The 27,575-nt window shown below is 41.9% G+C and overlaps 1 protein-coding gene and 1 long non-coding RNA gene across 6 annotated transcripts in view; one reads left to right on the forward strand and one right to left on the reverse strand.

Moving 5' to 3' along the window:
- Window positions 1-8,249, reverse strand: part of LOC115085407 — a 150,129-nt gene extending 141,880 nt beyond the window's left edge. For 4 of the 5 annotated variants that reach the window (XR_003854836.1, XR_003854834.1, XR_003854835.1 and 1 more), the window contains exon 1: window positions 8,134-8,249. This is a non-coding gene — a long non-coding RNA (uncharacterized LOC115085407). The remainder of the gene's footprint in view (window positions 1-8,133) is intronic. The other variant, XR_003854833.1, reaches the window with a different exon arrangement.
- The window catches only part of DNAJC5B (DnaJ heat shock protein family (Hsp40) member C5 beta), a 106,497-nt gene that overhangs the window by 21,873 nt on the left and 57,049 nt on the right, over window positions 1-27,575 (forward strand). The window contains exon 2 of the mRNA XM_029591392.1: window positions 25,029-25,151. Within this exon, the coding sequence (XP_029447252.1) occupies window positions 25,045-25,151 (107 nt within the window). The 5' untranslated portion in view covers window positions 25,029-25,044. The remainder of the gene's footprint in view (window positions 1-25,028; window positions 25,152-27,575) is intronic.

The raw sequence follows: 27,575 nt of genomic DNA on the forward strand, positions 1-27,575 counted from the left end.
GAGGCCAAAGAGCGAGCCGTGTGGCTGGTTAAGCTATCTTGCCGGATGGTGGCGGATAGACCGGTGGGGGGCTGTTTGCTATACCAAAATATGTGATGTATTTTGTTATTTCTGTGTTAAAGGCTCGGACCGTTTGGTGATTAAAGCTGCGGCCTTGTTTTACCCAATAATGTCTCTGTATTTAATTGATTGTCAGGGGGTGGTTGCGAGTGAGTGAGGTCCTGGATGCCTGTATTATGGAAGACCGAACGGACCTTGTGTCTGGACGGTCGGACTAATGCTGGCCCAGGCCCACTCGAGGAGCGGACGGTGAAGGGGGGGGGGGGGGGGGGGGGGGGGGAGCGAGACGCGATGCGGGTTTAGAACGACGGGATGGGATCGCGTACAAAAAAATAAAGAGAAGGGGGGGGGGGGGGTTGACGAGTGGAGAGAGTGAGCGTGGTAGTCAGGGATTGGCCCAGGGAAAACTGCGGGAATCGTGGGAACGGCGGATTGGTTAAAAATATTTTGAAAGCTAAGGAAGGGAGGGGGAGAGTGAGTTCGGCGCGGCAGTTCTGGGGCTTAGCGGTTTGTGTCGGTTCGTTTTTCCGCGACCCTCCCACCCACCCTTTTGGCTAGTTGTTTTGTTTGGGGAATTGTTGGGGCTAAGTGTTTGTCGCAGCGCGGTTGGTCCGAGCATACTGGTTCAATATGGTGATATGTTGGATGGATTATGGTAATAAGCAAACGGTTGGCAACGGGGACGTTGTCAGTGGTTGGCTCCTTGCCGGAAAGTGGCGGGAGCTCCTTGGCCAGACTCCTTGCTATTTGGTGGCGGGAGTCCACCCAGGTTGGCTCCCGACAGGTGGGAGGCGGGAGTCAGAACCTGGTGTGTGGGAGGCCAAAGAGCGAGCCGTGTGGCTGGTTAAGCTATCTTGCCGGATGGTGGCGGATAGACCGGTGGGGGGCTGTTTGCTATACCAAAATATGTGATGTATTTTGTTATTTCTGTGTTAAAGGCTCGGACCGTTTGGTGATTAAAGCTGCGGCCTTGTTTTACCCAATAATGTCTCTGTATTTAATTGATTGTCAGGGGGTGGTTGCGAGTGAGTGAGGTCCTGGATGCCTGTATTATGCTACTACAACTTATCACTTCTGTAGCACTATCTCATGCATACAGCATTGTACAAAAACACCTAAGACATGGTCCTTCTAAGTTGAGCTTACAGCATAATCAAGATTTTAAAAGGAGCGCGTGCGCATCCATGTGCTTGCGGTTCCCAGTGCATGCACACGGATGGGCCAGATTTTAAAATTCTCGTGCGCATGTGTGGGCAGCGCATGCAGGGGGGGTGAATTTTAGTAAATTTTGACCAGCAACGCCATTGGGCCTTCACCATTTCCCTCCCAGTCCGCTCCAATTAAGGAGTGGACTGGGAGGGAACTTTCCTATCTCTAACTCTACTCTTCCTACCTCTTCCCCCCGACCCCTAACCAAACCTTAACTATCCCTACTTTTTTGTTTTAGGTACTTACTGCTCCGCTGGAGCAGAAGCAGCTTCCGCGCGCCAACTGGCTGCCGGTGTGCACTTCCCTGGAACAGCGACTAATGGCCACTGTCCCGGTCAGCCTCCACCCTGCCCCTCCCTGCCCAGACAATTCTCCCCCCGGCCCATCCCTTTTTCAGAGCCCAGCACTTGTGCACGTGTCAGGATTTATGCACATGGCCGGGCCTTTTTTGAAAATGCATGCTGCGTGTGCAGGGCCCTGCCATGTGAATAAATTCTGATTTTTATGCATGTGGCCCTTTAAAGATTTCCCCCATAGGGCAAAAGTGACTTTAGGAATCTTATTTATAATAGTTAAAGTCAAAAAGGCTGTGCATGAGTTAATCAAAGGTTAAAATGTAAAGATAACCTCAAAAAGCTGGGTTTTTAGACTGGATTTCAATAAGGTAAGAAAGGGAGCATGATGCACCAACTTAGGAAGTCTATTGCAAGCATACAGGGTAGCCAGGTGAAAAGCCCAGCGTCAGGAGTTGGCAGTAGAGGAGAAGGGTATAGATAGACATGAAGAGAGTTTATGAGGAGGGGTGTAGGGAGAGATAAAAGAGGAAAGTTAGTGAGGAGTTGCAGAGTGAAGGCTCTTGTAGTTGAGTAAGAGGAGCTTGAACTGTATGTAAAAACAGATAGGGATCCATTACCTGTTGAAATTTGTACAGAGGAAAATATCAATAGTTTCAAGAAGCAGATAAAAACCTGGTTATTCGAGCAGGCTTTTACTCAAAATAATTGACCCTTCCTACCTCAGTTTTACTCAGCGGATGAGATAGAATAAGGAGAATAAGGGGAAGAAGGGTTAGAAGGGAAGGGGGGAAAGACGGGAAAGAGGGCATGAAGAAGGGAAGGAGGAAGAGAAAGAAATGAGGAGGAAGGGAAAGAAATGATTGGGGTTTTATCAGTATTATTGTATTTTAAAATGGTTTTAGTCTATGTAAAAGTATTGTTTTATTAATTTAACGATTTTGAAAAATGATGTAACAGGTATAACGATAGGTTCAGTATAAATGTGTTTTGAATGTTGCTACTGCAAATTCTATCAGTGTAAACCGCCTTGAAATTAAGTTGAAAGCCGGTATATAAAGCTGAATAAATAAATAAATGAGAAGAGGGGTTATATGAGTGTAGTGACTCTGGTGAAAGATAAGTTGCACAGCTGAATTTTAGATAGATTGAGGTGGAGAGAGATGATTCACTGGAAGACCTGTGAGGGCCTAAGTGCAGTAGTCTAAACGAGAGATATGTGTTGGGAAAGGAGGGGAAGAATTGTGGTGATGTTATAAGGAAAGAAATGATACATTTTAGGAGTGTTTTGGATGTGTGTAGAGAAGGAGAGACAGAAGTTGAAGATGACCTCACAGTTATGGGCTGAGAGACTTGGGAGAACACCAATGCTATCAAAAGAAATAGAGAAAGGTGAAAGAGGTGAAGTTGGTTCAGGGTGAAAGATGAGTTCTGCCTTGGCCATGTTGAGTTTAAGATGGTAGTGGGACATCCAGGCACCAAAGTCAGACACGTGAGCTGAGATTTGGGACTGGATTCCTAATTACATTTCTGGTGTAGGAAGGTAAATCTGGGTGTCAGTAGCATAAAGATGGTACTGAAAGCCATGGGAGGAAACCAGAGCACCAAAGAGTTTAGTATAGAGAGAAAAAAGATGAGGACGCAGGACAAAGCCCTGAGGCACACAACTAATATTGGGATGGTGATAGAGGAGAATCTACCAGAGAACACACTAAAAGTACAATGGGAGAGGTAAGAAGAGAAGCAGGACAGGATGGAGTCTCAAAAGCCAAGTGAAAACAAAGTATTAAGGAGTAAGTGGTGATCATCAGTGTCAAAAGCAGTGGAGAGCTCAAGCAGGATAAGGCAAGTAAAAGCCTTTGGTTCTGGGCCAAGGTGCCAGCCTTGGGACCCAGCTTCTGGGCAAGTTTGCATTATCAGCACTGGGTCTGGGCCTAGGCTCCAGCATTGGGACCTGTCCTTTGTCGGATACCCAATGGATAAGGTAAGTACTTTTCTTTGCTTTATTTTTGGGGGTCTTGGCTGAGGCGCTGGCCTCGGCCCGTGCCTCCACCCAGACCATGGCATCACGCTCGGGCCAAGGCCTCAGCTTTGGGCCTAGATCTAGGCCAGAATCATTAGTTTAAAACAAAATGAAAGAATAAGATTTGTTTCATTTGGGAGGCATCAAATTCGTTTCGGGGCCCCTGAATAAAATGAATTAGCCTTATTTGTTGCGTTTTATGGTTTCATTTTAAACAAATGCACATCCCGATTAGTCTCAGGGAGATCAATATTCAAAGCCATTTAGACTAATAACTCATGAGTTATCCATCTAAATGGCAAGTTTTGCAATATTGAGCCACTTATCTGGCTAAATTATAGCCAAGTAAGTTATTATCCTCTATAATTTAGCCAGATATAAAAGAGGCATTCTGGGATGTGCCTAATTTATCCTGCTAGCTTAGCCGAATTTCAGTTATGTCTAAGTTAGCTGGATAACTTTAGACCTGTTTCAGAGTCAGATAACTAACTACTTAACTGGATATCTTCAAAAGATATCTGGATAATTAGCATTCCTTTGTAAAATAAATAAAAAAAAAAGCTAAACTAAATTGCGAGCCTCCCAGCCTGATTCCCCCCACCCCTCCACAAATGTAAAACCCCTGCTGACCTGAATCTCCCCAAACCCATCTAAATTTAAAAATAAATCAAATGATTGTGCCAGCACTCCAGCCCTCCCCTTCCTCCCTGCTAAATATAAAAATAAAATAGTGCCTCCTCTTCTCTACAAACCCCTCATGCTGCCACCTTCCCCCCCCCCCCAAAGCCCTCCCATCCACCCACTTCCTAAATTGTTGCCCACACACAAATAGGCTCTCGCTCTCATTCTCACATGCTCTCTCTCACATGCAGGTTCCCATTCCCATACATACAGGTTCCTGCTCTCACATGCTCTATCCCCCCCCCCACACACACACACACACCACGCACACATAGGCTGTCACTCTTACATGCCCTCTCACACACGTTCATATTCCCACACATACACAGCTCTCACTCTCACATGGGCTCCCATTCCCATGAACCCACACACAGGCTCTCACTCTTACTGTCACATGTAGGGTTGCCAACTGGCTCCAGATTTTTATGACAGTTTGATCCAGTCCTAGTTTTACTCCTCTGCGTGCAGGTACTTATAGCCTTGCTTTTCTTAGGGAATGCAATAGGGAAATCAGAATAACTCCCAGCATTCAATGGGGTAAAACCAGGACTGGATCAGCCTATCCTGAAATTCTGGAGCCAACTAGCAACCCTACTCACATGCTCTTTCACATACAGGCTTCTATTCCCACACATAGATTCCCACTCTCATATGGTATATCTCACAAATTCCCATTTCTCACCATAGAAACACACAGGCTTTCACTCTTACAATCTCTTTCATGCGGGTTCACATTACCACATTCCTACAAACACATGTGCTCTCACTTATATGCAGGTTCCGACTCTCAAACTCATGCATGCACACACACACAAACACACACATACGCGCGCACACACACACACACACAGGCTCTCTCACCCACATGCTCTCTCTCTCATACCTGCACAGGCTCTCACACGCACATGCTCTCTCTTTCAGACACACATAGGGTCTTGCACCCACATTCTCTCTCTCTTTCGCCTTCTCTCACACACACACATGCATGCACACACACACACACACGTGCTCTCACATCCACATGCTCTCTCTCTCACACACAGGCTCTCACACCCACGTGCTTTCTCTGTCTTTCACAAACACACACACACACACAGACTCTCCATTTCCACAAGCTCTCTCTCTCTCTTTCATACACAGGCTCTCCATTCCCATATGCTCTCTCTCTCTCACACACATATACACATACACATACACACACAGGCTTCTCACTTCCATTCTCTCTCTCACAATGCACACACATAGTCACTCTATCAAGCCCTCTCCCTCTCTTCTGGGCCTCCTTGCTGCTAAGCCTCCTTTTCTTGGGCTACCACAGGATGGGCTCTGCAGTGGCCCTATGACACAGCCTCCTCTTCTTAGGTCGCCATGTGTTCAGCTCTGCAGCCAGGGCCAGTGATAGAATTTTTGCTGACCTGTGCAAACAGTTACTGTGCTGCCCCCCCATCTTGTTCTGTTTTTTAACACAGAATATTTGCAGCTGGCACCAATTTTTTGTACAGAAATGCATGCACTGCTGTGGCGTCACCCAGTAAACCCATATGGTATTAGGCCTATTGTAACACGTGTTTGGTTTGAAATTGGTCCTCAGAAACTGAGTTGAGTAAACTGAACAACAATAATGATATAGTAAAATTCCCATACTAAAACAGTGCTAAATGCCAACACTCAAGCAGCAACAACCCTATCTATGAAAATCAACAATACAAATATTATACCAGACCTTAAAACACCAATGTATCTCCTATGGGGGAAAACAGAACAAACCAGGCTACTATAAAATAAATCCCTTCACAGAAACTACAAGCTAGCAGATTATCCCACCTCAGTTATATAGACAGACCCTCATCAAATACAGAATAAAGAGCCCATAAAGTATAAATAGAAACATGTAGACAAAAACCAAACTGAAAACTGCAACAAGCTAGACTCTGTATGCACTGCAGCAATGGAAAACAAACATCACCAGTCCTAATAAATCATTCTTTAGACATTAAAATCAAGGAATATAAATCAATCATATTAGTAACACCATACAATAAAAAGATTATTTCCAGAAAACTGATGAATAGAATAATATCCAATAATTAAAAGTTCATACACAATTTTAAAAAATTTCCATCCAGCAATAAAATATTTCAAAATGGCAGACATAAAGATGGAAGGTCCACCACTCTCTATACCTGGGAACTTCAATTCCAGTCACTCTAAGCATGTTGTAGATTAGTTTATTTATGTATTTAAAATTATTTTAACCTGCTTGTTCCATGCAGCAAGCAAAAACTTTCTTCATATTCACAACCCCTCAGGCAGGCCCCCATTGACATACCCCCCCAGGCAGACTCCCAATCACATACACACACACACACACAAATACATACACTAAGGCTGGCTCCCATTCATACACACACACACATTCATCCTGAGACAGGCTCCCATTACACACACACATTCATGCAGACACACACACACCCTGAGACAGGATCCCATTCACACACACATACACACACACACACACACACACACACTCACACTCACACACATACACATACACATGCACATACACCTCAGGCAGGCTCCCATGCTCTCACACACACAATCCGATCAGGCTCCTATTCACTCACACCCACACAAACACAAAACTCAAACAGGGTCCCCATTGGGAGCAGAAGAGAGAGCCTGTTCTGTTGCTACTCTTTGTGTGCCACCCCTGCTCTGTTCAAAACTCACGGGGCTAGCACTTCCTCTATGCTGATCTTTTGCATCATGAGATTAGGATAAGGCACCTGCTAGCACCTGCTAGCTGCAGTGGGATGGCCTCCTCCTCTTTTCAGTCACCAGTGGAATGAGGTCCACCAGCAGCCTCCTGGGCCTCGTCCTCTTCTCAGCCACCTGGGGTCTTGCGGGCCTCCTCCTCTCTTTGTCTACCGGTCCCCTGGGTGTGCACACCTGGTAGTAGCAGGCTAGCCCATAGCCGCCCAGTAACACGGCCACTTTTCTTAGACCACTGGGCAATGCTGATTTGGTGGATCTGAGCCCAAAATGGATGGGCCACAGCCCACCCAGGCCCACCTGTGGCTATGCCACTAGACAGGTGGCATGGGATGGGTATAAGGAGTAGTGAGGAGGCACTATTTTATTTTTGTATTTAGTGGGGAAGGAGGGGGATGGCTAGAGGGTCAGCATGATAATTGATTTATTTTATTTATTTAGTGAGGATGGGGGGAGACTTAGGCTGCGAGGTCCACAATTAAAGTTTTCTTTCTTTCTTTCTTTCTTTCTTTTTTTTTTTTTTTTTTTTACAAAGGAGTGCTACTTAAATGGATATTATTTTGAAGATATTCAGTTGTTATCTGGTCACACAAGGCTGGATAACTTTAGACCTAACCGGCCATATTCAAAAGCTAGTTAAAGGCAGCTGGATAACTTTAAGTGAGTATAATTCAACAGAACATTTATTCCGCTGAATATCTGCAACAAATCATCCTGCTAACTTTAGCCAGATAACTCGTCCACTCGCCAGTTTCCTGAATATTACCATGAGGAGTCTAACTTTGAATCGTATTTGTACTTGCGAGCATATGTGCATGTGCCAAGATTAATGCTAGTATTTTATAAACTATGCAGCAGGAGCTGCACAGTTTATATAAAAACACATATTTCTGCACCAAAGTATGCACATATGTTTCAGTATGTGCAAATATTTTCAATGCAAGAAAATGCATACCTTCTCTACCTATTTTATAAATATGCACACACATAATTTAGGTGAGAAAAATATATAGCATATGCATAATAACCCTGATTTATACATGAAGACTGATATTTTATAAAGTATATGAGTATACCATTTTGAAAATAACTTACTTGGGCATGTATTTGAATCATGAATTTTCCGATACCTGCACCAGTTCACTCAGTCCTTCGCCAGATCACCTAGATCCTTTAGAACTTCACCCTGAACATCCATGAGTCCATCTAGACATCCCACTCAGAAACTGCAGAAAACAGACAAATCCCATTTTACTAGCACAAGTCAAGTTGCAGATGTAAAAGTGTACAAATAGGTTCAGTAATGTGTACACATATATCTCTTACAAAATAGCAACTATGGCACTCACTTCAAAACCTCTCCCTGGACTGCCCTTAGACCATCCCTTGTTTCCTGGTAAAATGGATGCGCAAAATGGAAAACACGTATGTACTCGAGTTTTATAAAATAGCACATATGCACATACATGCTGCTTGTGCACATATATGCTATATTTTCATGTTGAACCCTTTTGAAAATTCACTCCATACGGGGAATTTTCAATGATATTTGTACACTTAAAACTTGGATCTGTGTATGTAAATGGCTTTTTAAAACTGACCCAGGCTTAGTGTTCACAAAAGTAGGTATGTATCCTGGTTTCAAATGTACTTTTAGATGCACTGGGGAGAGGGAAAGGAGAGGGGTGGCATTGAATTGGGGCAGATGTTGCATGAGTGGACTGTTGGGATGAGGCAGGATTGTTGCAACCTGCAGGGAGAAGCCTTGCAAGTTCCCACCATCAGCAGGCGGACCCAGGCGAAGCAGAGACCCAGCAGGACATTCGAGTTGAGCCTTTGGGTGCCAGGGCCGGCAGGTGTTAGGTGGGGTCTCTGCTGATGGCAGAAATGGTGGTCCTTGGATCACGTGGGATGTCAGGTGAGTCTTAGATCCGAGCAATGGTCAAAGGCAAGCAGCACTCAGGCATATCTGAGATTAGGCAGTGGTCAGAGCAAGCAGTGGTCAGGCGTATCTGAGATTAGGCAGTTGTCAGAGGCAGACAAAGGTCAGACATATCCGAGATCAGGCTGAGGTCATACCAGGTATCCGCCGAGAGGAGAGGTGGGGTGGATAGGCAGGACAGGCAGACAAGGAGAAGAACAGGTGGGCAACAAAGAAGGAGATGAAGATAGAAGCAAGGCGGTAACTGAAGACAAGGCTGTAACTGAAGACTGGAACCTGGAGCAACATGCTCTACTCTGGAGTAGGTGGACCTATTTGCTGAGGCATTGAAGCAGATCCAACAAGGGCTTTTTATAGGCCTCAGCATCTGGCGTCATCCAGCAGCGTAGCAGAGCATTTCTTGCCACGGGCCCTGTAAATCAGGCAGCATCGGGTGTGCGCTCGCCTAAGAGAAAGCACCAATGGTTGGAGTGGGCGGCATCCTGCCACGTGGAGGTCGGGCAGCATTCCACCACGGGAAGAGCAGGAGGGCCTCGGGTATATCAGGAGCCTGTGGCTGACCAGGAGGGTGAATATGGCGGTCCGTGGGGGCAGCCCGTGGACTACCAAACGCAACAGCAGAATTTTGATTTTAAAAAGTATGTGCATAAGTGTATATGCAAAAGTTATTCCCTCCAAAGAGGAAGTGTAACTTTACGTGAATGAATGTGTGCATGTACTCAGCCAATTATCTGAATGTTTTCAAAGTGAATTTATACTAGTCCTAAGTTCACTTTGAAAATATTCAGTAAAGTTTGCATGTACAATAGATCTTACAGCTATGCAAGCAGTTTGAAAATTATCATCTTGTACTCAACAGGAGACAAAAACACACTTATGTTCTTATGGTCATAAAAAAAAAGAATTTATTATCATAGGAAAGGATAGAAAAATTATTTTTTTGCAATTTATAAACAAAAAACCACTGATCTCCTTTCAGTTCTCAGTTTAATGAAATTGAAATTATGTTCATAAGAACATATGATATACCATACTGGGTCAGACCAAGGGTCCATCAAGCCAGTATCCTGTTTCCAACAGTAGCCAATCCAAGACACAAGTATCTGGCAAGTACCCAAGCATTAGATAAGCCACAAGCTATTATTGCTTATTAATTACCATAATACAGTTCCTAAAGTCACTAGTGAAATTCTGGCCAGAAACTGGTATGTGATTTCTCATTTCAATGTCACATGTTTGCCAAATTCTTTAGATTAGTTTGTCTGCAGTACTTGAGTGTTTATGCAATTGTTAGATGCTTAGAGAACCTACAATGACTTCTGTGTACTCCATGTTGTTGAGGAAATTATTTTCACTCATGGAGAAGCAGCCTTCTCAAAAAAATAAAATAAAATAAATCATTCTTTAGACTGAATAAAATCATGAAAATCCTTCCAATTATTTCCTACTATTCACTTTTCCTAATAATAATAATAATAATCATAATAATAAAATGTATGCACTTATCTTGGCATTGTTCCACTAAGTGACAATAAAATAAAATAAAATAAAATGTTATCTAAAAATGTCTTTGATCAACTCTTCCTATCCAAACCAGCCAAATTGAATCCAGTTTTTCTGTACTTAGAAACTAATTTCTGCTTTGGATGTTAAACTCACTAAAAAAAAAAAAAAAGACGTCCTGACAAGGAAACTTTTTTTTTTCTCTATAGCCCCATAGCAGGTTGCAGGTAATGTCTTATGTCATAGCTAAACAGCAAAGAAAGCCCATCTCTTTTTACTTGAGAGACAGCTGTGATTAGTTAGTAAATCTCATTAATACTTGATCTGTTGCTTGTTACTGGCTACAGGGATGAATAGATAATGTATCACTTAAGTGATGCAAGCTATCCCTCAGTAGTCCTTGGTTCTGAGACAACAGTTTGTCATTCACCAGTTTGAGTTTCAACATTGTATGATAGGCTCCTAGAGATGTTATAATATCCCATCCTCTGATGATGTAATGTCATCAGGGTGGTACTAACTGCCAGCTAATGGCACAGCACTGGTTTCTAGCCAATAGGATCATTTAATAAAGTTAAATGAAACTACAAAGTACCAACAATCTCTCTTCCCCATCCATGTAATTTTCCACAGCTAAGAAAAGCATGTATGTTAATGTTGCTATAGCAAACAGAGTCATAAACAAGGGGGAAAGTGTTTGTTTCTTATGACTCCCCCCCCCTTCTTTGAAGCATTTTTTCATTCAAACTTAAAATAAAAATGTTGCAGGGACCATTTTCATGTCTCAGCTGTAACTAAAAGTTAAACCTTACAGGTAAGTTTTAAAAGGAGTGCACATGCACCCGAGCAGATACACTTAATTTTATATCGTACGTGCAAGTACACACGTATCATTTAAAATATCCCTATCACACGTATGTATGTAGCCTTTACACACATTTTTTAATAACATGCTCACACAAGTGACCATGGGGGGAGGAGAGAGGGAGGGAAGGAGGGAGAGAGAGAGAGAGAGAGAGAGAGAGGCAATATGACACTCTCTATATCTCACACTGTAAGAGGGGCACTTTCAACACTGGGTGGGTTTTGGGAGCAGTGTTATAAGGGTCTACAGACCCTTGCACCCTAGACAGACCAATGTAATACTGCCCCCCAAAACTCACCCTGAGATGAAAGTACCCTCTTATAGTCAGGCAGATACAGTTGGAGCGCACTGTTAACCTGCCCTTGGACACACGTTTTCCCTTACCCCTTATTCAGTAAGGGGCGGAAAACGCGCGTCCAACCTGCGGCACCTAATAGCGCCCTCAACATGCAAATGCATGTTGATGGCCCTATTAGGTATGCCCGTGCAATACAGAAAATAAAATGTGCAGCCAAGCCGCACATTTTACTTTAAGAAATTAGCGCCTACCCAAAGATAGGCACTAGTTTCTGCCGGCACTGGGAAAGTGCACAGAAAAGCAGTAAAACTGCTTTTCTGTGCACCCTCCGACTTAATATCGTGGCAATATTAAGTCGGAGATCCCGGAGAGTAAAAAACGTATAAAAAAAAAAGAAAAAAAAATTTTAAATGGGCTGGCGGCTGTGAGGCCGAAAACCGGATGCTCAATTTTGCTGGTGTCCGGTTTCCGAGCCCGTGGCTGTCAGCGGGCTCGAGAACTGATGCCGGCAAAATTGAGTGTCGGCTGTCAAACCTGCTGACAGCCGCAGCTCTGGGTCAAAAGGAGGCGCTAGGGATGCGCTAGTATCACTAGCGCCTCCTTTTGCCTGTTTCTACCACACCACCTAATTTAAATACGGGAGAGCGGGCATTCGTCCTCTCTCCCGTGGACTTTACTGAATCGGCCCGAGTGTGAGATATATAGAGTGTCATATTGTCTCTCTAACAGAGGTTCTCGTTCCCCTTCTCTCTCTCTCTCTCTCTCTCCCTCTCTCTCTCACTATCCCTTTCTCCAGGACCCCTCTGTCTCAAAATTTCCAAAATTGCACCTTATCAGGACCAGCAGTTATGTTACATAGGTATCATAGCAATGTGTTCCATGGTCAGCCTTTGCAGTTATGATCCATTTTCAAATGTCAAGTCACAGACAGAATAATTTTTAATTCTAAAGTTATTTTCACTTTTTGAGCATGTGTAACTTCATATCTTAGTGCCATATGGCCTTAAAAAGCAATTCAGCCTACTCAGCTTTCAGTTAGCTAGTTTGAAATAGCTCATTATATAACTATAACTACAGTATGTAAGCATATCGTAAGGGAAATTGATCCTTTGAGCTTACTGATGCTTGTATGTTTGTTTGTCTTTCCTGATGACTCATGCCATAGCATACATTTACCGTGCTACCATAAAGAGTTATCAGGAGAAATATTGTTTGCGTATTATATCTTCAGAGCAAATACAGCTTTGGTTCTAACACTGAATTGCAATTTGCCACAGTATTAGTGGAAATCAATAAAACTATTAGCTTTTTTGACCTCAGGGCCCAGTTTCTGTCATTCCTCAATTATTTTTAAATGGCTTGTAGCATTTTTATTGTATGGTGCGTTGTTTTTTTTTAAAGCTTAAACAGTCATAGGGCATATTAAACAGCAGAGGAGGGCAAGCCAGGAAGTTAGATAGGCAAGCTGAAACAAAGTCAAACTAAGGAGTCTAGCTTAACTCTAAGAGCTAAAAATGAGCCAACCCAATTTAATTAGTAAAGAAAAATATATAATTAACAACTAAAAATAGTATAAACTCTTTTGCAAACTTTTTAAAGTTTGTGTCATTGTTTGTTCTATTTACTTTATTTTCTTCTTCCCTTGAGCTTTTCCATCTCAATTCTGTCCCTGCCTCTGGTTCCTAATCCCATCTTGTCTTTGCCAATTGTTTGCATTTTTCTTTCTTTTATTTTTTTCAGACTTTCTTGTTTTCATTCTCTTTTCTCCATCTCAATGAATTTAGCTCCATATCTGCCCCAGGCATGTCCCTCCAATTTCTTCTTCACTTAAGTTCACCTTTTCTCTCACTCTCTTTCCTCTCTCTCCCCTTCCCAGCCTGTCTTTTTAATATATCTCACCTCCAGATCTGTGACTCTAGAACTATCTAAGTGATGATTCAATAATGAATGAATCGATCATTCCTCTGTCTTTCACAACTCCATTTCCAATTTCCAATTCCCCATACCCCTCCACTCTTGTCTCTTCTTTCTCCCTCCTTCTATCTCACTTTTTCTTTTTCCAACTTTCCATCTCATTTTTAGTATCCCTAAACGCATCTCTATTCTGTCTTTCCCATCCTCTATCACGTATCATTCCATATCCTGTTTCTTCTTCCATTTATATCTCTCCCATTTTATCACTCTATTCTATCTCCTTTTGATTCTCCTTCCCTCCATATCCCCTCTCTCTTCTTTCTTCCTCATCACCTCTCCTTTCTCTTTTCATCTCGCTATGCTATCCTCTCCTTTTTCTTCATGTTCTCTTCTGTTTTTCCTTCATCTTTTTCTTTTCTTCCTCCAATTATCTCCTCTCGTTTCCTCCTCTCTATCATCTCCTCTCTCTTCTAGTTTATCTTCTCTCCCTCTCCTTTCTTCTACCCATCCCTCCATTTCTTCTCTTCTCCTTCCCTCTTCCCATCTCTTCTATCTTTCATCCTCTCTCTCAATCTCCATCTGTCTGCTGTCACTTTCTCCCTCCTACCGTCCAACTCTCCCTCTATCACTCCCATTTATAAGGCAATGTTGAATTTTACCCCGAAGTATAGGCCCTTGGGTTCTTCACCTAGATCAATGAAGATGGAAAATTGTAACTCTGGTAGGGAAAAGCTTCCTTTTTCACCTTTATTGCATGAATTTGAACACCGTGCAGGTGCTTTGTGTTCTGACAGACTTGCACTTTATTTTAAAGGTAGATAGGTTGCATAGAGTTACAGTAAAATACAATCTCTTCCCTTTCACACAGCCTGTCTGACTGAACAGATATTGTACTTTTTCCTCCTTGCTCCTGTATAGTAGAAGAGAAGAGTGTTTGCTTGACTCACTTCAAATTTCAGATATCTGAACTAGGCCAGCAGAGCTATCTCTGTGTTTTAGAGAAAACAGATCCCAATGATGCTCTTCCTACATGGTTAGATCCAGTAGATAATCAAGGTCTGGCCACCGCTTTAACTCATGAAAGTTTTCACTTGCTTCTCAAAGGAGCATAATTGCTGCCAGTTCAGGGATGCTAGTTTCCAAGTGGATTCTACTCCAGATCTCATAGTGAGGTGGTCTGGGATTCTGAAAAACTTAGTCTACTTTACTGCTGACCATGTCCTCAGTGTCAACGTACTACATAAAATGAATGCTGGTGAAATTAAAAAAAAAAAATTTAGGCATTCTGTCCCACAAGAGAGACTCAGTTTCTCTATTTCACTTTAAAAGCTACTGACTTCATACAGGAATCCTCATAAACTTCCTTTTGGTAGAGCCAACATGCTGCAAATCCAAAGGGACTGGATTTATTTAAGCAGACAAAGGGTCTTTCATGTTCTTTGGCAGCATGAAGTGGAAGCAGCAGCTTGGATCATAGGAATGCTGAGTGAGCACTGCACTCTATGCTCATGGCCACTCCTCCTTGAACCTCACGTACTTTCTGTTTAAAGTGGTATGCCTGTAGGGGAAAAATGAAGATGTATTGCTTTCTCTTAGTGTCCCCACAGCTTGTGATGCTAATATGACTCTGTGCTGCCCAGGACTGAGATAGGAGATTTTGGAGGTAGCAAGACGTGGTGGTAATCAGCCAAGAGTCCATCATCAGGGACAAGGGGAGGCCTGGCTTGACTCTCTCTTGGTTCAGTTTTATTAAGAATGAAATGAAATGATGAGCCTAAGCCATTATTATGTTCTTCTGTTGTTTTCCATCAGGTACTGTTCCTTTTCTCCTCTTCCTGTTTTTCCCTCTCTTCTCTCACCCCTTCTCTCTTCCTATCTGCTCCCTCTTCCCCCAACCCTGGTTTTTTGTGATTTCCTCCTTCAATTATATTGTAAAGCGGCATGATGTACCCATGAACGTCGATATATAAAAGCTAATAAATAGATAAATAAATAAATAAATAAATAGATAAATTTCATTTAATGCATTTTTGCCTATTTGTTTGTAATTAAACACCCTAAGCATGAATTAATTCAAAATGTGTTAAAAACTAAAAAACATAAATAAACAAGGCACAACTAATAATAAAGTAAACATAGCAAAACAAATAAAACAAGACAAATGCAAACAATGCAATAAACTTAATACAAAACAAATACATAATCCAAATACAATCTCTATATAACCTAAAATATAGGCATGTGCAGAAGAAAAAAATTAGTTTTGGTTCATTAATTAATTTCCTTGGTACCTGAATTTGTTTCCTTAGTTGCTAACCAAAAAAACATCGTTTATTTGTTCCATTAGTTAATTTGTTTGCCATTAAAAGCTATGGGGGAAGCAATGCAGTCCATTCTGGGTTCCAGAATAATGTTTTTCTTATCAATTCTAATCAAACTTATGAGAAGAAATCATCAAAAGCGGGAAAGAACTGCAAGGTAGTTAGACTGTGGCAAAATGGTATCAAAAGTGGCATAATACTAGCCTAAGGCTCCATAAAGGGGCAAAGGGGTACCAGGCTTCCAGCATTGGCAGGCTTTCTCCTAGGCACCATGAGAGGAGTAAAGAAGCAGCAAGAGGAGGATGAACACCAAGATGCAAAAAGCAGATGCCAGCAATAGTGATATGAACACTTGATGACATCATGAGAGGCACCAAAAGTGGCATCAGTACCCTAAGGCATTATGAAGTGGGATTAAAGCAGAAAACATGGCAGGAAAAATCCCAAGGTACAGATAATGGGACCAAGAATCAGAAAGAGTGGTATCAAGATTTAAAAAACATAGGAGAGGTGCAAAGCAGCATCTCAGATTGGAAAGAAGACCTGAAAGTATAAGAGCTGGTATAATGCCAGGAAGGTACAGTAGCAGAAAGAAGTTAAGGACCCCAAGGTGTAAAATCTGTGCTTGGCAGCAAGGGTGAGTAGCACAAGGATTCAATGGTATAGGATGAAGAAGAGAGGGCATAGCGTTAAGGCAAAATGGCATGGGAGATGCCAGTCATTTCGTTGGAGCATACAGACAACCGTAGAGGAGGATGCCTCTCCCTGTCAAAGTATGGCTGCACCTGACTGATCTACCAGTTCAGTAGGATATGTTTGTGTCACAGAGTGAGCCATGCATGCCAGAAGTAGCTAGGTACCCAAGTGTGCATGGGCCATGAAATCAGTTACAGTTTATGGAGCAGTGCAGCAAATGTGCAAAAGAATAGATAGCCATGGTAAAACCAAGAGGTGGCAAAACGGTGCGTACCATAGATGAAGAATGGTATTAAAATCATGAGAAGTGTTTCAGTAAGTTTGCAAAGCAATGTATGGCTAGGGCATGACGAAAAGTGGGCATGTACTATAGGAGAAGAGAATTTGGCAAGAACCTGGAGTACAGCTGGCATAGGAAGAAGCACCCTCAGGTACGAAGACCTGTTTGAAATGGCAGCAGCAGCAGTGGGTTGATAAAACAAGGAGGTAGGCGATCTAAGAAAGCCGGGGGGGAAACCCAAACGATAGATGCCAAGTAATGTCCGTTAAGATGCTTTATTAGGAGACTTGTCAATCCAATACAAAGACGCCCGACTCAGTTAAGGACCCCAAGTTGTAAAACACGGGGGCTGCCTCAGGGACTGTATAAGGGATATCTTATATGCATATAATGATTATCTTGTGCCGATTAATTTTTCTAAAAGACTGTGAATTGGAATGATATAAAAGCAGCGTAACCGGTCTCCTGCAAGTTTTTTATGGAGACAGTTGATTATTAATGTGCTGTGATGCGCGCCGAGGCTGACTGGCTCTTAAGGCTGTGGGCATATAAGCCGAATATAGCAAAGAATCAGAATACTTTATCAAGCAGCGCGCCGGTCTCCTTCTCATCGGCACAAGATAATCATTATACGCATATAAGATATCCCTTATTACAGCCCCTGAGGCAGCCCCCGTGTGGGGGGCAAAACTCGGCCTGAGTCGGGCGTCTTTGTATTGGATTAACAAGTCTCCTAATACAGCATCTTAATGGACATTTCTTGGCATCTATAGCAGCAGCAGTGGTACAGGTATATTTAAAAACTGGAACGGGAGGAGTAGAGCAATGTAGTGAGAAGTTTAGCTGTAACACTCCCAAGGGTCTTTCACATGTACAGAGCATCGGAGCGAGCAGGCACCGTAATGTGGCAAGAATGGCTTGGAGCAATGGCGGCAGAGGTGGTGTTGGTTAATAATTTTTAAAAATTGGAATGGTAAGAGCACAGCAATGCAGCAAGAAGTGTAGCTGGAGCAACCCCAAAGCTGTGGTGTTGTCAGGTCCATGTAGCATTTGAAAAATAACTTTGCAGGCAGAAAATGTAGCTTTCTCAGGGACTGCAAATTTTATTGGAAATTATTAAGGATCCTGAGCCTTGCTAAGACTGTTTTGATATTTTATTTATTTGTAAGCTTTTATATACCGAAGTTTAGCTAAAGGCCTTCACTCCGATTTACAGGTATAACAACGTATTACAACGTATTACAAGCGAAGCACAACTGGTATAACAATAGATAAAGATAGGTTATAACATCGGATACAAATTGGTTATATATAACAGCTAATATAGCAACAGATAGGGTATATCATTAGTTACAAAGAGATTAACTATTCGTGATAGTATGAGGTGACGTTTATCGTGTGAGTGATTAGCCGATCCCATCTTTGTAGGCTTGTCTGAAGAGCCAGGTTTTGAGAGATTTTTTAAATATTTTAGTATTGTTTTGTGATCTTAGTTGTTCTGATAGGGAGTTCCAGAGGTGAGGTCCTGCAATTGAAATGGCTCTATTTCTTACGGTAGTGAGTTTGGCGGTTGAGACTGATGGTATGTCTAGTTGTACTTTGTTTGTTGATCTTGTATTGCATTGGGAGTTGTGTCTTTGTATAATGGTGTTTAGGCATGTGCTTTCACTGTTGTTTATTGCATTGTGGATAATGGTTAGAGTTTTATATTCTATTCTCTTTTCTACAGGTAGCCAGTGTAAACTTTTTAGCACAGGAGGGATGTGGTCAGATCTTTTGTGACCGGTGAGTATTCTGGCTGAGGCGTTCTGTAGCAATTGGAGTGGTTGTATGGTAGATTTGGGTAGGCCTATCAGGAGTGAGTTGCAATAGTCAAAGCTAGTGAATATAAGTGATTGTAGAATGGTTCTGAATTCAGGGAGATACAGTAGTGGTTTTAGGTGTTTGAGGATAAGTAATTTGTGGAAGCCCTCTTTGATTTTCATTGCAATATGTTTTTTGTATTTAAGCTCTGGATCTAAGCATATTCCTAGATCTTTCACGTTTTCTTTTAATTTGATGTATGTGTTGTCAATTTGTGTGGCGTGGTTTTTTCTAGCAGTATACATTCAGTTTTGTCCATGTTAAGGCATAGTTTCATGTGGTTTAGCATGTTTCTTATAGTGTTGAGGTAGGTGGCCGAGAGTTTCATTGCGTTTTTGAGGGTGTTCGTTACGGGTATGAGTAATTGGATATCGTCGGCGTACATGTAGTATGTGACGCCGAGACTCGTGAGGAACTGGCAGAGAGGCAGGAGGTATATATTAAACAGAGTGGCTGAAAGTGCGGATCCTTGGGGGTACTCTGGTTTCTAGAGGTATGGCATCTGAGGAGTGGTTGTTGATGTTTACCTTGAAATATCTATTTTTAAGGAAAGATGTAAACCAGTCAAGAGTTTTGCCAGCTAGACTGATGTCAGCTAGCCTGGAGATTAGGCTTTTAAGTTCGACCATGTCAAATGTGTCGGAGAGGTCGAGTAGGATGAGAATGATTCTTTGTCCATTGTCGAAACCTCTTATTATTGTGTTTGATAAGTTGAGTAGCAAGGTTTCTGTGCTATGATTTTTTTCTGAAACAGTGTTGGGTGGGGTGTAAGATGTTGTTTGTTTCGAGATGCTCATTGAGTTGTTTAAGTGTTGCTTTCTCCGTCAGTTTGGTGAGGAGGGGTAAGTTTGAGATTGGGCAGTAGTTGTTCAGATCATCTGGATTGAGGTTCTTTTTTTTTATTATGGGTTTAATTGTGGCAATTTTTAATTTGTCTGGAAGGTCTCCTTCTTCTAGAGATTTATTTATGATTGCCGTGATGGTTGGAGTAATGGTTTGAGTTATTTCCTTTAAAGCTTGAATTGGAATTATGTCGCGTTCATGACAGGCTGGGTTTAGGTTTCTTAATAGCTTCTCCATTTCAGTAGTCAATATGGGTTTGAAAGTGGACCAGGGTATTATATGTTTGATGATTAGCTGCTCATTTTGGTTAGGGGATTTGTTGATATTCCCTGTTATTTTGCTGATTTTGTTTTTGAAAAACATGGCAAGTTCTTGGCTTAGGTTTTTAGTTTGGGATGTGGGGTTGTTGCTATTGTTTGATATTAGGTTGTTTACTATCGGGCCGATACAGTAAGGATACATAAGAAACAGTGCGGCAGTGCCAGGCGCCCGCTCATTTGCCGGGCGCATATTTTGGTTCACATACCACTCGATTCAGTATTCAAATTAGATGCAAATCCAAGCGGCGTCCAAAGTGTGTCATTGAAGCGGTAGGCATTGTAGCAAAACAGGCTTATGCAGGATACATCAGGCCTGAGTGGATATGGTGGAACATGGGGTGCTGCAGCTGGAAGTGTCAGGCCAAAGTGGTTATGACTGGAGCAAGGCAAGCTTATGCAGGATATGTCAGGCCTAAGTGGATATGGTGGAGCATGTAATACTGCAGCTGGAAGAGAGAGAGATTGGGAGCCTGCTTGTTTGTGTGCCTGAGAGAGAGAGAGAGAGAGAGAGATTGGGAGCCTGATTGTGTGTTTACCTGTGAGAGAACCTTAGTCCTTGGTGATTTTAATCTCCACATGGACAAAATACCTTTACCTACCACCTACAAAACATTTCTGGATTTATAGTTAAATCTTTTAAATTTAATTTTTACAAGTAACAAACATATTTCTGGATTTAATGTTGGCTGGTGGTTGGAAACAAGCTATACATCTGCCAGCCCATAAAGCCAACCATAATCTAGATTTGCTGTTCCTAAATCCCTCTATGTTTAGCTTTAATAGGCACAACTAGTAATTTCACTTGTTTTGTGGTCAGACCACTATTTGATTCATACGTTTATTGAAGTTACCACAGTATTAAAACAATTTTCAGAATTTTTCAGTAATAAGTCAATATTAGATCAATATCAATTTGGCTTTAGAAAGTATCCAGCACCAATATTATACACCGTGGCTTTGATTCAGGCACATCTTACATATTAGTTCTACTAAATCTTACAGCAGCCTTTGACACCGTAAATCATGACATCCTTTATACCCGCCTATGAGAAATAGGTATTTCTTGCTCGGTTCTCAGATTGTTTAATTCATATCTCCATGGATGCTCACAACAAATTCATATGGATTCTTATATTTCTACATACTGGCAATCCGTTAACACTGGAGTTCCTTAGGGCTCCATGCTTTCTGCTACACTGTTCAATGTCTATTTAAGGCCTCTTTGTGCACTACTCTCCACTCTTAGACTGACATATAAACTGTATGCTGGTGATATTTAGTTTTATTTTAGAATAAAATCATCATAGACCACTATGCTCTACTATGTTATGAGTCAACTAGCTATTAAAGCTAGTTGACTCATAACAAACTATCACTGAATCTCAGTAAAACTTAGAACATGTTAGTTGGTCATGCCCCATCATCTTCAGTTCCTGGTACTTTTTCATTTGAAAATCATACTTTTCACATCACACAAAAAGTCTGTAACCTAGGTATAACATTGGATCCAACATTATCAATGAAACTCCAGATCAAGACAATTGTTCAAACTTCCTTCGCCAAACTGCAACTCTTTCAGCACATTAAGCCACTTCTAGACACTCATGATTTCTGCACTGTTGTCAAAGCTTTGGTTCTTACTGGCTTGGACTACTGTAACTCTCTAAAACTACTTTACAACCATTACATTAGTAGAAAATGCTGTTGCCAATCCTCTCTCTAGAACACCTACTCATGAAGACACATCACCAACTCTTCAATTGCTGTATTGGTTTCCAATCACCTGGCAAATTCAATACAAATTAGCTACAATTATCCACAGTCTATTAAACAAAATCACGTCACCCTGGGTCAGTACAACTCTACACTTTTGCAGCCCGGTTAGAACACTCTGGTCATCATCTCAAAATTTCCGGGATATACTCTCTCATAGATCTGCATGGCTTAATGACCCCTAGGAGCAAGCATTTTCCATTGCAGGGCCCACCCGCTGTAACATAGAAATATAGTAGTAATGGCAGAAAAGGACCAGATGACCCATCTAGTCTGCCCAGCAAGCTTCTTATGGTAGTATCTGTCACTCCATGCAGGATACCCCCATGTTTATCTCAAGGTTAGTAACTGCCACTGCTTGCAGTTACCCCCAAGCCTTATGAGGAGGGTAGTAATATTTACAATCAATCAAAACCAAGCAACTGTCAAACCCATAAATCACTGCTAGCAACATTTTTATTGGGTGAGGAGCCTTCTTGTTAATTCAGACAATGCCGTTTGACATTCTTTGCTTTGGGACTTGGCTGTAAAGCCTTCTTGTGCTTTTACCCTTATGTGTTCTTGATAATTCAGACAATGCTGCTTGATGTTCTTTGCTTTGAGACTTGGCTATAGAAGCTATCCTGTGCTTATATCTGTATGTCAGTACACCAGACTGTAAAAGTCAGGACCCATGTTGATTGTTGTCTGTATCCAGTTCTCCCCCTCCCCCCCCTGACCCCACCATCAAAGTGAGGAGCAATGTTGTAGTTGCACCAAAAGCATCAAGACTAATGATTGAGGGTAGTAATCCCCATGCCTTCTGGTAAGGGTAGTAACTGCTGCTCCATATAGGTTACCCCTATTTCATTTCTGTCCTCTAGCCTTTAGGGATCCACAATTTTTCTCCCATGTCCCTTTGAATTTGTTGACTGTTTTCTTCTTTATCACCTCCTCCTAAAGGGTAGTCCAAGCAAACCACCCTCTCCATGAAGAAATATTTTCAGATGTTGGTTCTGAGTCATCCCTCCTGCAGTTTCATTTAAATTCCATTGTCCATTCAGAGCATTGGTGACCAAGCAAAATTGAAGAAATCCCTAAAAACTTACTTTTTTTTGGCAGGCATTTGTGCTAGACCATGCATACCTTTTTACCTTTTTTCCTGGTCCTCGGCCCTCCCCTTTGCAGCCATTAACCACAGTATCTGATGTACTGTTTTATTAGTTTTTTTTATTTATTTTGTCATTTTTTTATTACCTATGTATACTTCTACCCTGCTCTGAATTTTGGAGGGTGCGGGATATAAATTATTTTCAATAAATAAACACTACAAACTTGGAAAGTTCTAGTATTTTGCATGGAGAGTGCCATCTGTGATGTCATAGCAAGATTTGCTCGGATCGAGCTAGAAAATCATGAGCAACCGAGAGTCAGTTGCTGTAATAACACCTTCACAGCACTAATGACTGTAACAACAGAAACAAACATATAGGCTCTGTAGCATCAGTAGTACTAACAACATCGCCAGAGGCAGATAGAGAGAAAGAGACCCACATGAAAGAACATCAGGTCATTTATTGGGAAGAATTAGATGGCCCCTGGTGATTCTTAATCCAGCTTATGGGTAAGATACTTCCCTGAGGAGATGGATTTTAATATGTTGTTTCCCTATTCTAAAACAGAACTTACCATACACTGAAAGGGCAATAATAAGGTGTTGGAGGGTGGGCAGAATTCCTAGAGATTAATCTTATGGAAAAGTGGTAGGTCAGAACTGGAGATGTTATTCCAGAAAGACTGGGGCCACTGAAATTGCCATAAGAATAAAGTGTGGTAATAATTTATTCGCTATTATGAAATATATGTTGTGGGAGTCTCAGTTTAGTGGACCCTTGGGCCGACCTGCTGGAGACTAGGAAGAGATGGACAATGTCTCTGATGAACAGGGGGCCGGGAGGCAGATGTTCAGGTGGGATGTAGATGCTCTTCACCCTGGAAGCTGGTGCTCCCCCGGGAGGAGCCCATAGGAGCCCAACCGCTGGGACTTAGGTGGCTTCACCCTTGGAAGCCGAAGGCCCCCCGAGAGGAGGCCATAGGGGCCCGGCCGCTGGGACTTAGGCGGGTTGTGGATCAGGACTGGGAACTGGAACCAGACTAGGACACTAGTGATACTGTAACTGGGTACGGGTTTTGGAACCAAGCAGGAACTGTAGCAAGACGCGGGTACCGGAACCAGGCAGGAACTGTAGCAAGCAGGCAGGAACCAAGCAGGTACTGAAGCAGGCACGGAGTGACGTAGCCAAGCGGGTCACTCCGGGGCGCAAGGAAACAGGAAATCAGGATGCTAACCCGTTGCAAGGCAAGGGCTGGATGGCCGCGGCCGGCTTATCAAGGCCACTGTTGCTGACGTCAGGATTTGGGTGGAGTCTGTACTGGCAGGAAACGGGCTACAAAGGCGCCCGTTTCCTGCCTAGGGACAGGGCGTCCACCGGAACCTTCCTGGTGGTGCTGCCCCAGCGGGGGCACCGCCAAACAGGCCGCAGGCCAGGACTCTGGAGGCGGAAGCAGGTCCGGGAATCAAGAGGTAAGGGCCTGGCCGCGGTGCTCGCGGCCAGGACCGCAACAATATATACTCTGTTGTCAGGAAGCTTTTACTAATAAAGCTTGGGTGCATAGTTATTTATGTATGTGTGTCTGCCAGTGTGTTTTTAGTTGCATTTTGAATAAGAAGGTGAAGATCAGAGAGAGAATAGGGATGTTCACTAGAGTCAGCCATGTACCATATTGGGAAGGGAGCTGAGGGGGGGGGGGGGGGCGGAATATGGGCATTCTTATTTTGCAGATATAGCTAAATAACTTATTAAGATACATCTTAAACTGCCCCCCCAAACCTCCCTCACCTCTCACCCGAGTTTAAAGTTCCGCCTGTTACACTGATATAAACTGACCCATTCCTCTGTCAAGGCTCTCTCTCTCTCTCTGTATAGGAAATTTGCCTAGCCACACCCCTTTTTTAAACACAGGCACTATGCTTGCTATAAATAGAAGAAAATTATAAACCTTGGTCAAAGTGAATACATGATATAATGATATCTCAGTCTCTTGTTGACCCCTATTCAAAAAAAATAAGAAGGAGCTTAATTCATTAAAAGAATTTCTCACTGAACATCTAATACATATTATGGCAATTGTACAGCTTTTCATTTCTTTGGTGCCTCCTAAGACATTTTGTAAAATTAAAAGATGACACTGTGGTTATTTAAAAGCTATTAAAAGGCAATGCTATTGTTTTATAACATTATTACCTAAAGTTCAGAACTATCTTTATTAAACATAGAAAATGGTTTCCTCTTGAATATGTAGTTCTAGTTCTATTTTTCTATTCTATCTCAGAATTGTCTGAAATAAAATGGCTGAACAAAGGCAACGTGCTCTATCTACATCAGGAGATGCATTGTATCAAATTCTGGGGCTGGAAAAGGGAGCAACACATGAAGAAATCAAGAAATCCTACAGGTATGAGTGGGATTACTGTGTGGAAAAAACAAAAGATACTATAAAAGAAACCACTGTTTTACTTAATCTGTGATCTTCTTCCTCCCTTTTCTCACAATTAAGGAGCCTTGAGCTTGGCTCGAATTCTGCCATTGTCTTGGCTCCTGTCTTCATCACTGGATGTCTGGTCCAGGTATCTACAAAATTGCAACCACTAAGTTACATTCCAGTACTATGTAAATAGTTATCCTTGTTGTTTTTTGTTCTCATTCCTAAAAACCTTTCAAGCCTCTTATCTTCTCCCAGTTCCTCCTCCCCTGTTTTATTGTAACTTTTTTGCTTCTTGTCACCTGTTAAATGTTCTAGGTTATCACCCCCTTGTTTCCTGTAAACCGGCATGATGTGATCCTATCATGAATGCCGGTATAAAAAAGCTTTAAATAAATAAATAAATAAATAAATAAATCTACCATCCTCTCAATTAAAACGTATTTTCTCACCTTCTTTTTAAGAATCCCTCCCCTTAGCTTGTGCACAGGCCTTGCAACAATTTGGTGGCTCTCCTTTTAATTGCTTCCTCTATCTCAATGTCTTTCCAGAATTACCTCATCAGAGATCTCTATAGTGGTGATAGAACGTATATATGTAGATTTATATTCCACTTCAAAGTGGACTACATTCAGTTACTGTAGGTATTTCCCTGTCCCCAGAGGGCTCACATTCTTGTTTGGAACCTAAGGCAATGGAGAGTGATGTGACTTGCTCATGGGCACAAGGAGTAGCAGTGGGATTTCAACCCTGGCTTTCTTGGTTCATAGCCCACTGCTCTAACACTAGGCTACTCCTCCACATCCTGACAAGTGATACCTCTCTTCATGCACCCAAGTATACTATTAACTTTCCCAACTGCTTTGACAAATTGTCTGGTTACCCTGAGATCATAAGAGATGATGAATCCCACATATGTTCTGTTCAGTGACTGATAGTTATTCCACTCTAAAATGACATGTGGTAATTGGATTTCTTCACCCAAATGCACACGTTTGCATCTTTTTTAGAATACCAAACTATTGACCATTCTTTACATTTTTAGTCAGAAGGACATAAGAAGTTGCCATACTGGGTCAAATCAAGGGTCCGTCATGTCCAGCATCCCGTTTCTAACAGTGGACAATCCAGGTTACAAGTACCTGGCAAGTACCCAAACATTAAACAGGTTCATGCTAGAGAGTAGACATGATATTTCTACTCTGTTGCAGATTTTCATATCATTCCCAAACAGAAACATTTTCTCTATTCTTCCTTCTACAATTTTACTTAGAAGGACATCGAAGAGGACTGATCCCTGTGGCACCCCACTGCTCATTTTCCCTTAAGCAAGGTATATTCCCAATGACTACTGCTTTCTAAGTTCTGTTGTTTAACCAACTTCTCACCCAGTTTATCATTTTTCTTTTAACTCTCAGATTGGCTAGCTTGCTCATCAGTCTTCTGTGTGGAACAGTTTCAATGGTTTTACTGAAATCTAGATAGGCCACATCTATTGCACTCCTTCCCCCTACCTCCCTCTTTTCCCCAATCTACTACTAAGAGCACCTTATCAAAGAAATCAATCAGGTTTCTTTGGCAATATCTTCCCCTTGAGAAACCATATTGCCTTGGATCCTGTAATTCTCTGGCTTTACTTCAGTAAAGTTTTCATTATTTTGCTCACCCACAGAAGTTAAAGTAAAATGTCTGTAAGTTTTCACATCATTTTTGTCTTCTCTCTCAGTCTTTGGAAAAAGCAAAACTTGGTCTGTTCCCATAGCCTTGTCAACTTCCAGTTGTGACTGTACTTTGAATGCTACCTCCTCAGTAAAGTGTTATGTGTTCACCCCACCTTCCATATGCCCTTAGGTTTTGCTCTTGGTCCATCACCTTCACCTTCTAATTTGCAATTCGTGTATCAGAGTCAACCCTTGAGTTTGTTGCACCTTCTTCAGCTCCTCCAGAGCATTTAAACAGTGTTTAAAGCTAAAGATCATATGAAACCGTACTGAAGGAGCTTCATTGGCTACCAGTCCCATTTAAGATCTGATTTAAGATCCTTTCTATCATTGAAAAATGTTTAAATCATCCTGGTCCCGAGTGCCTCGCTAATCTACCGTTGTACTATATATCTGCAAGATAATTTTTATCCTCAAAGAAAGGGTTACTACAGGTTCCTTCTGTGATTAAGCTAAAATCTACTCATCACTTTGCTTTTTCCTATTTCCCCCAAGTATATGGAAGTCACTCCCAGATGACATATGTTCAGAGTCTTATTACCTGGTCTTCAGGAAGAGGTTAAAGGGCTGGTTATTCCTGGGTAAATAATTTGCTTACTTGAATTGCCTAATATGTTTGCTATGCTAACTTAATTTTTTCAATTTTTTTCTACTATAATGAATTTATACTGTTGTT

The sequence above is a fragment of the Rhinatrema bivittatum genome, chromosome 2 (assembly GCF_901001135.1).
Source record: "Rhinatrema bivittatum chromosome 2, aRhiBiv1.1, whole genome shotgun sequence".
NCBI classification, from domain to species: Eukaryota; Metazoa; Chordata; class Amphibia; order Gymnophiona; family Rhinatrematidae; genus Rhinatrema; species Rhinatrema bivittatum.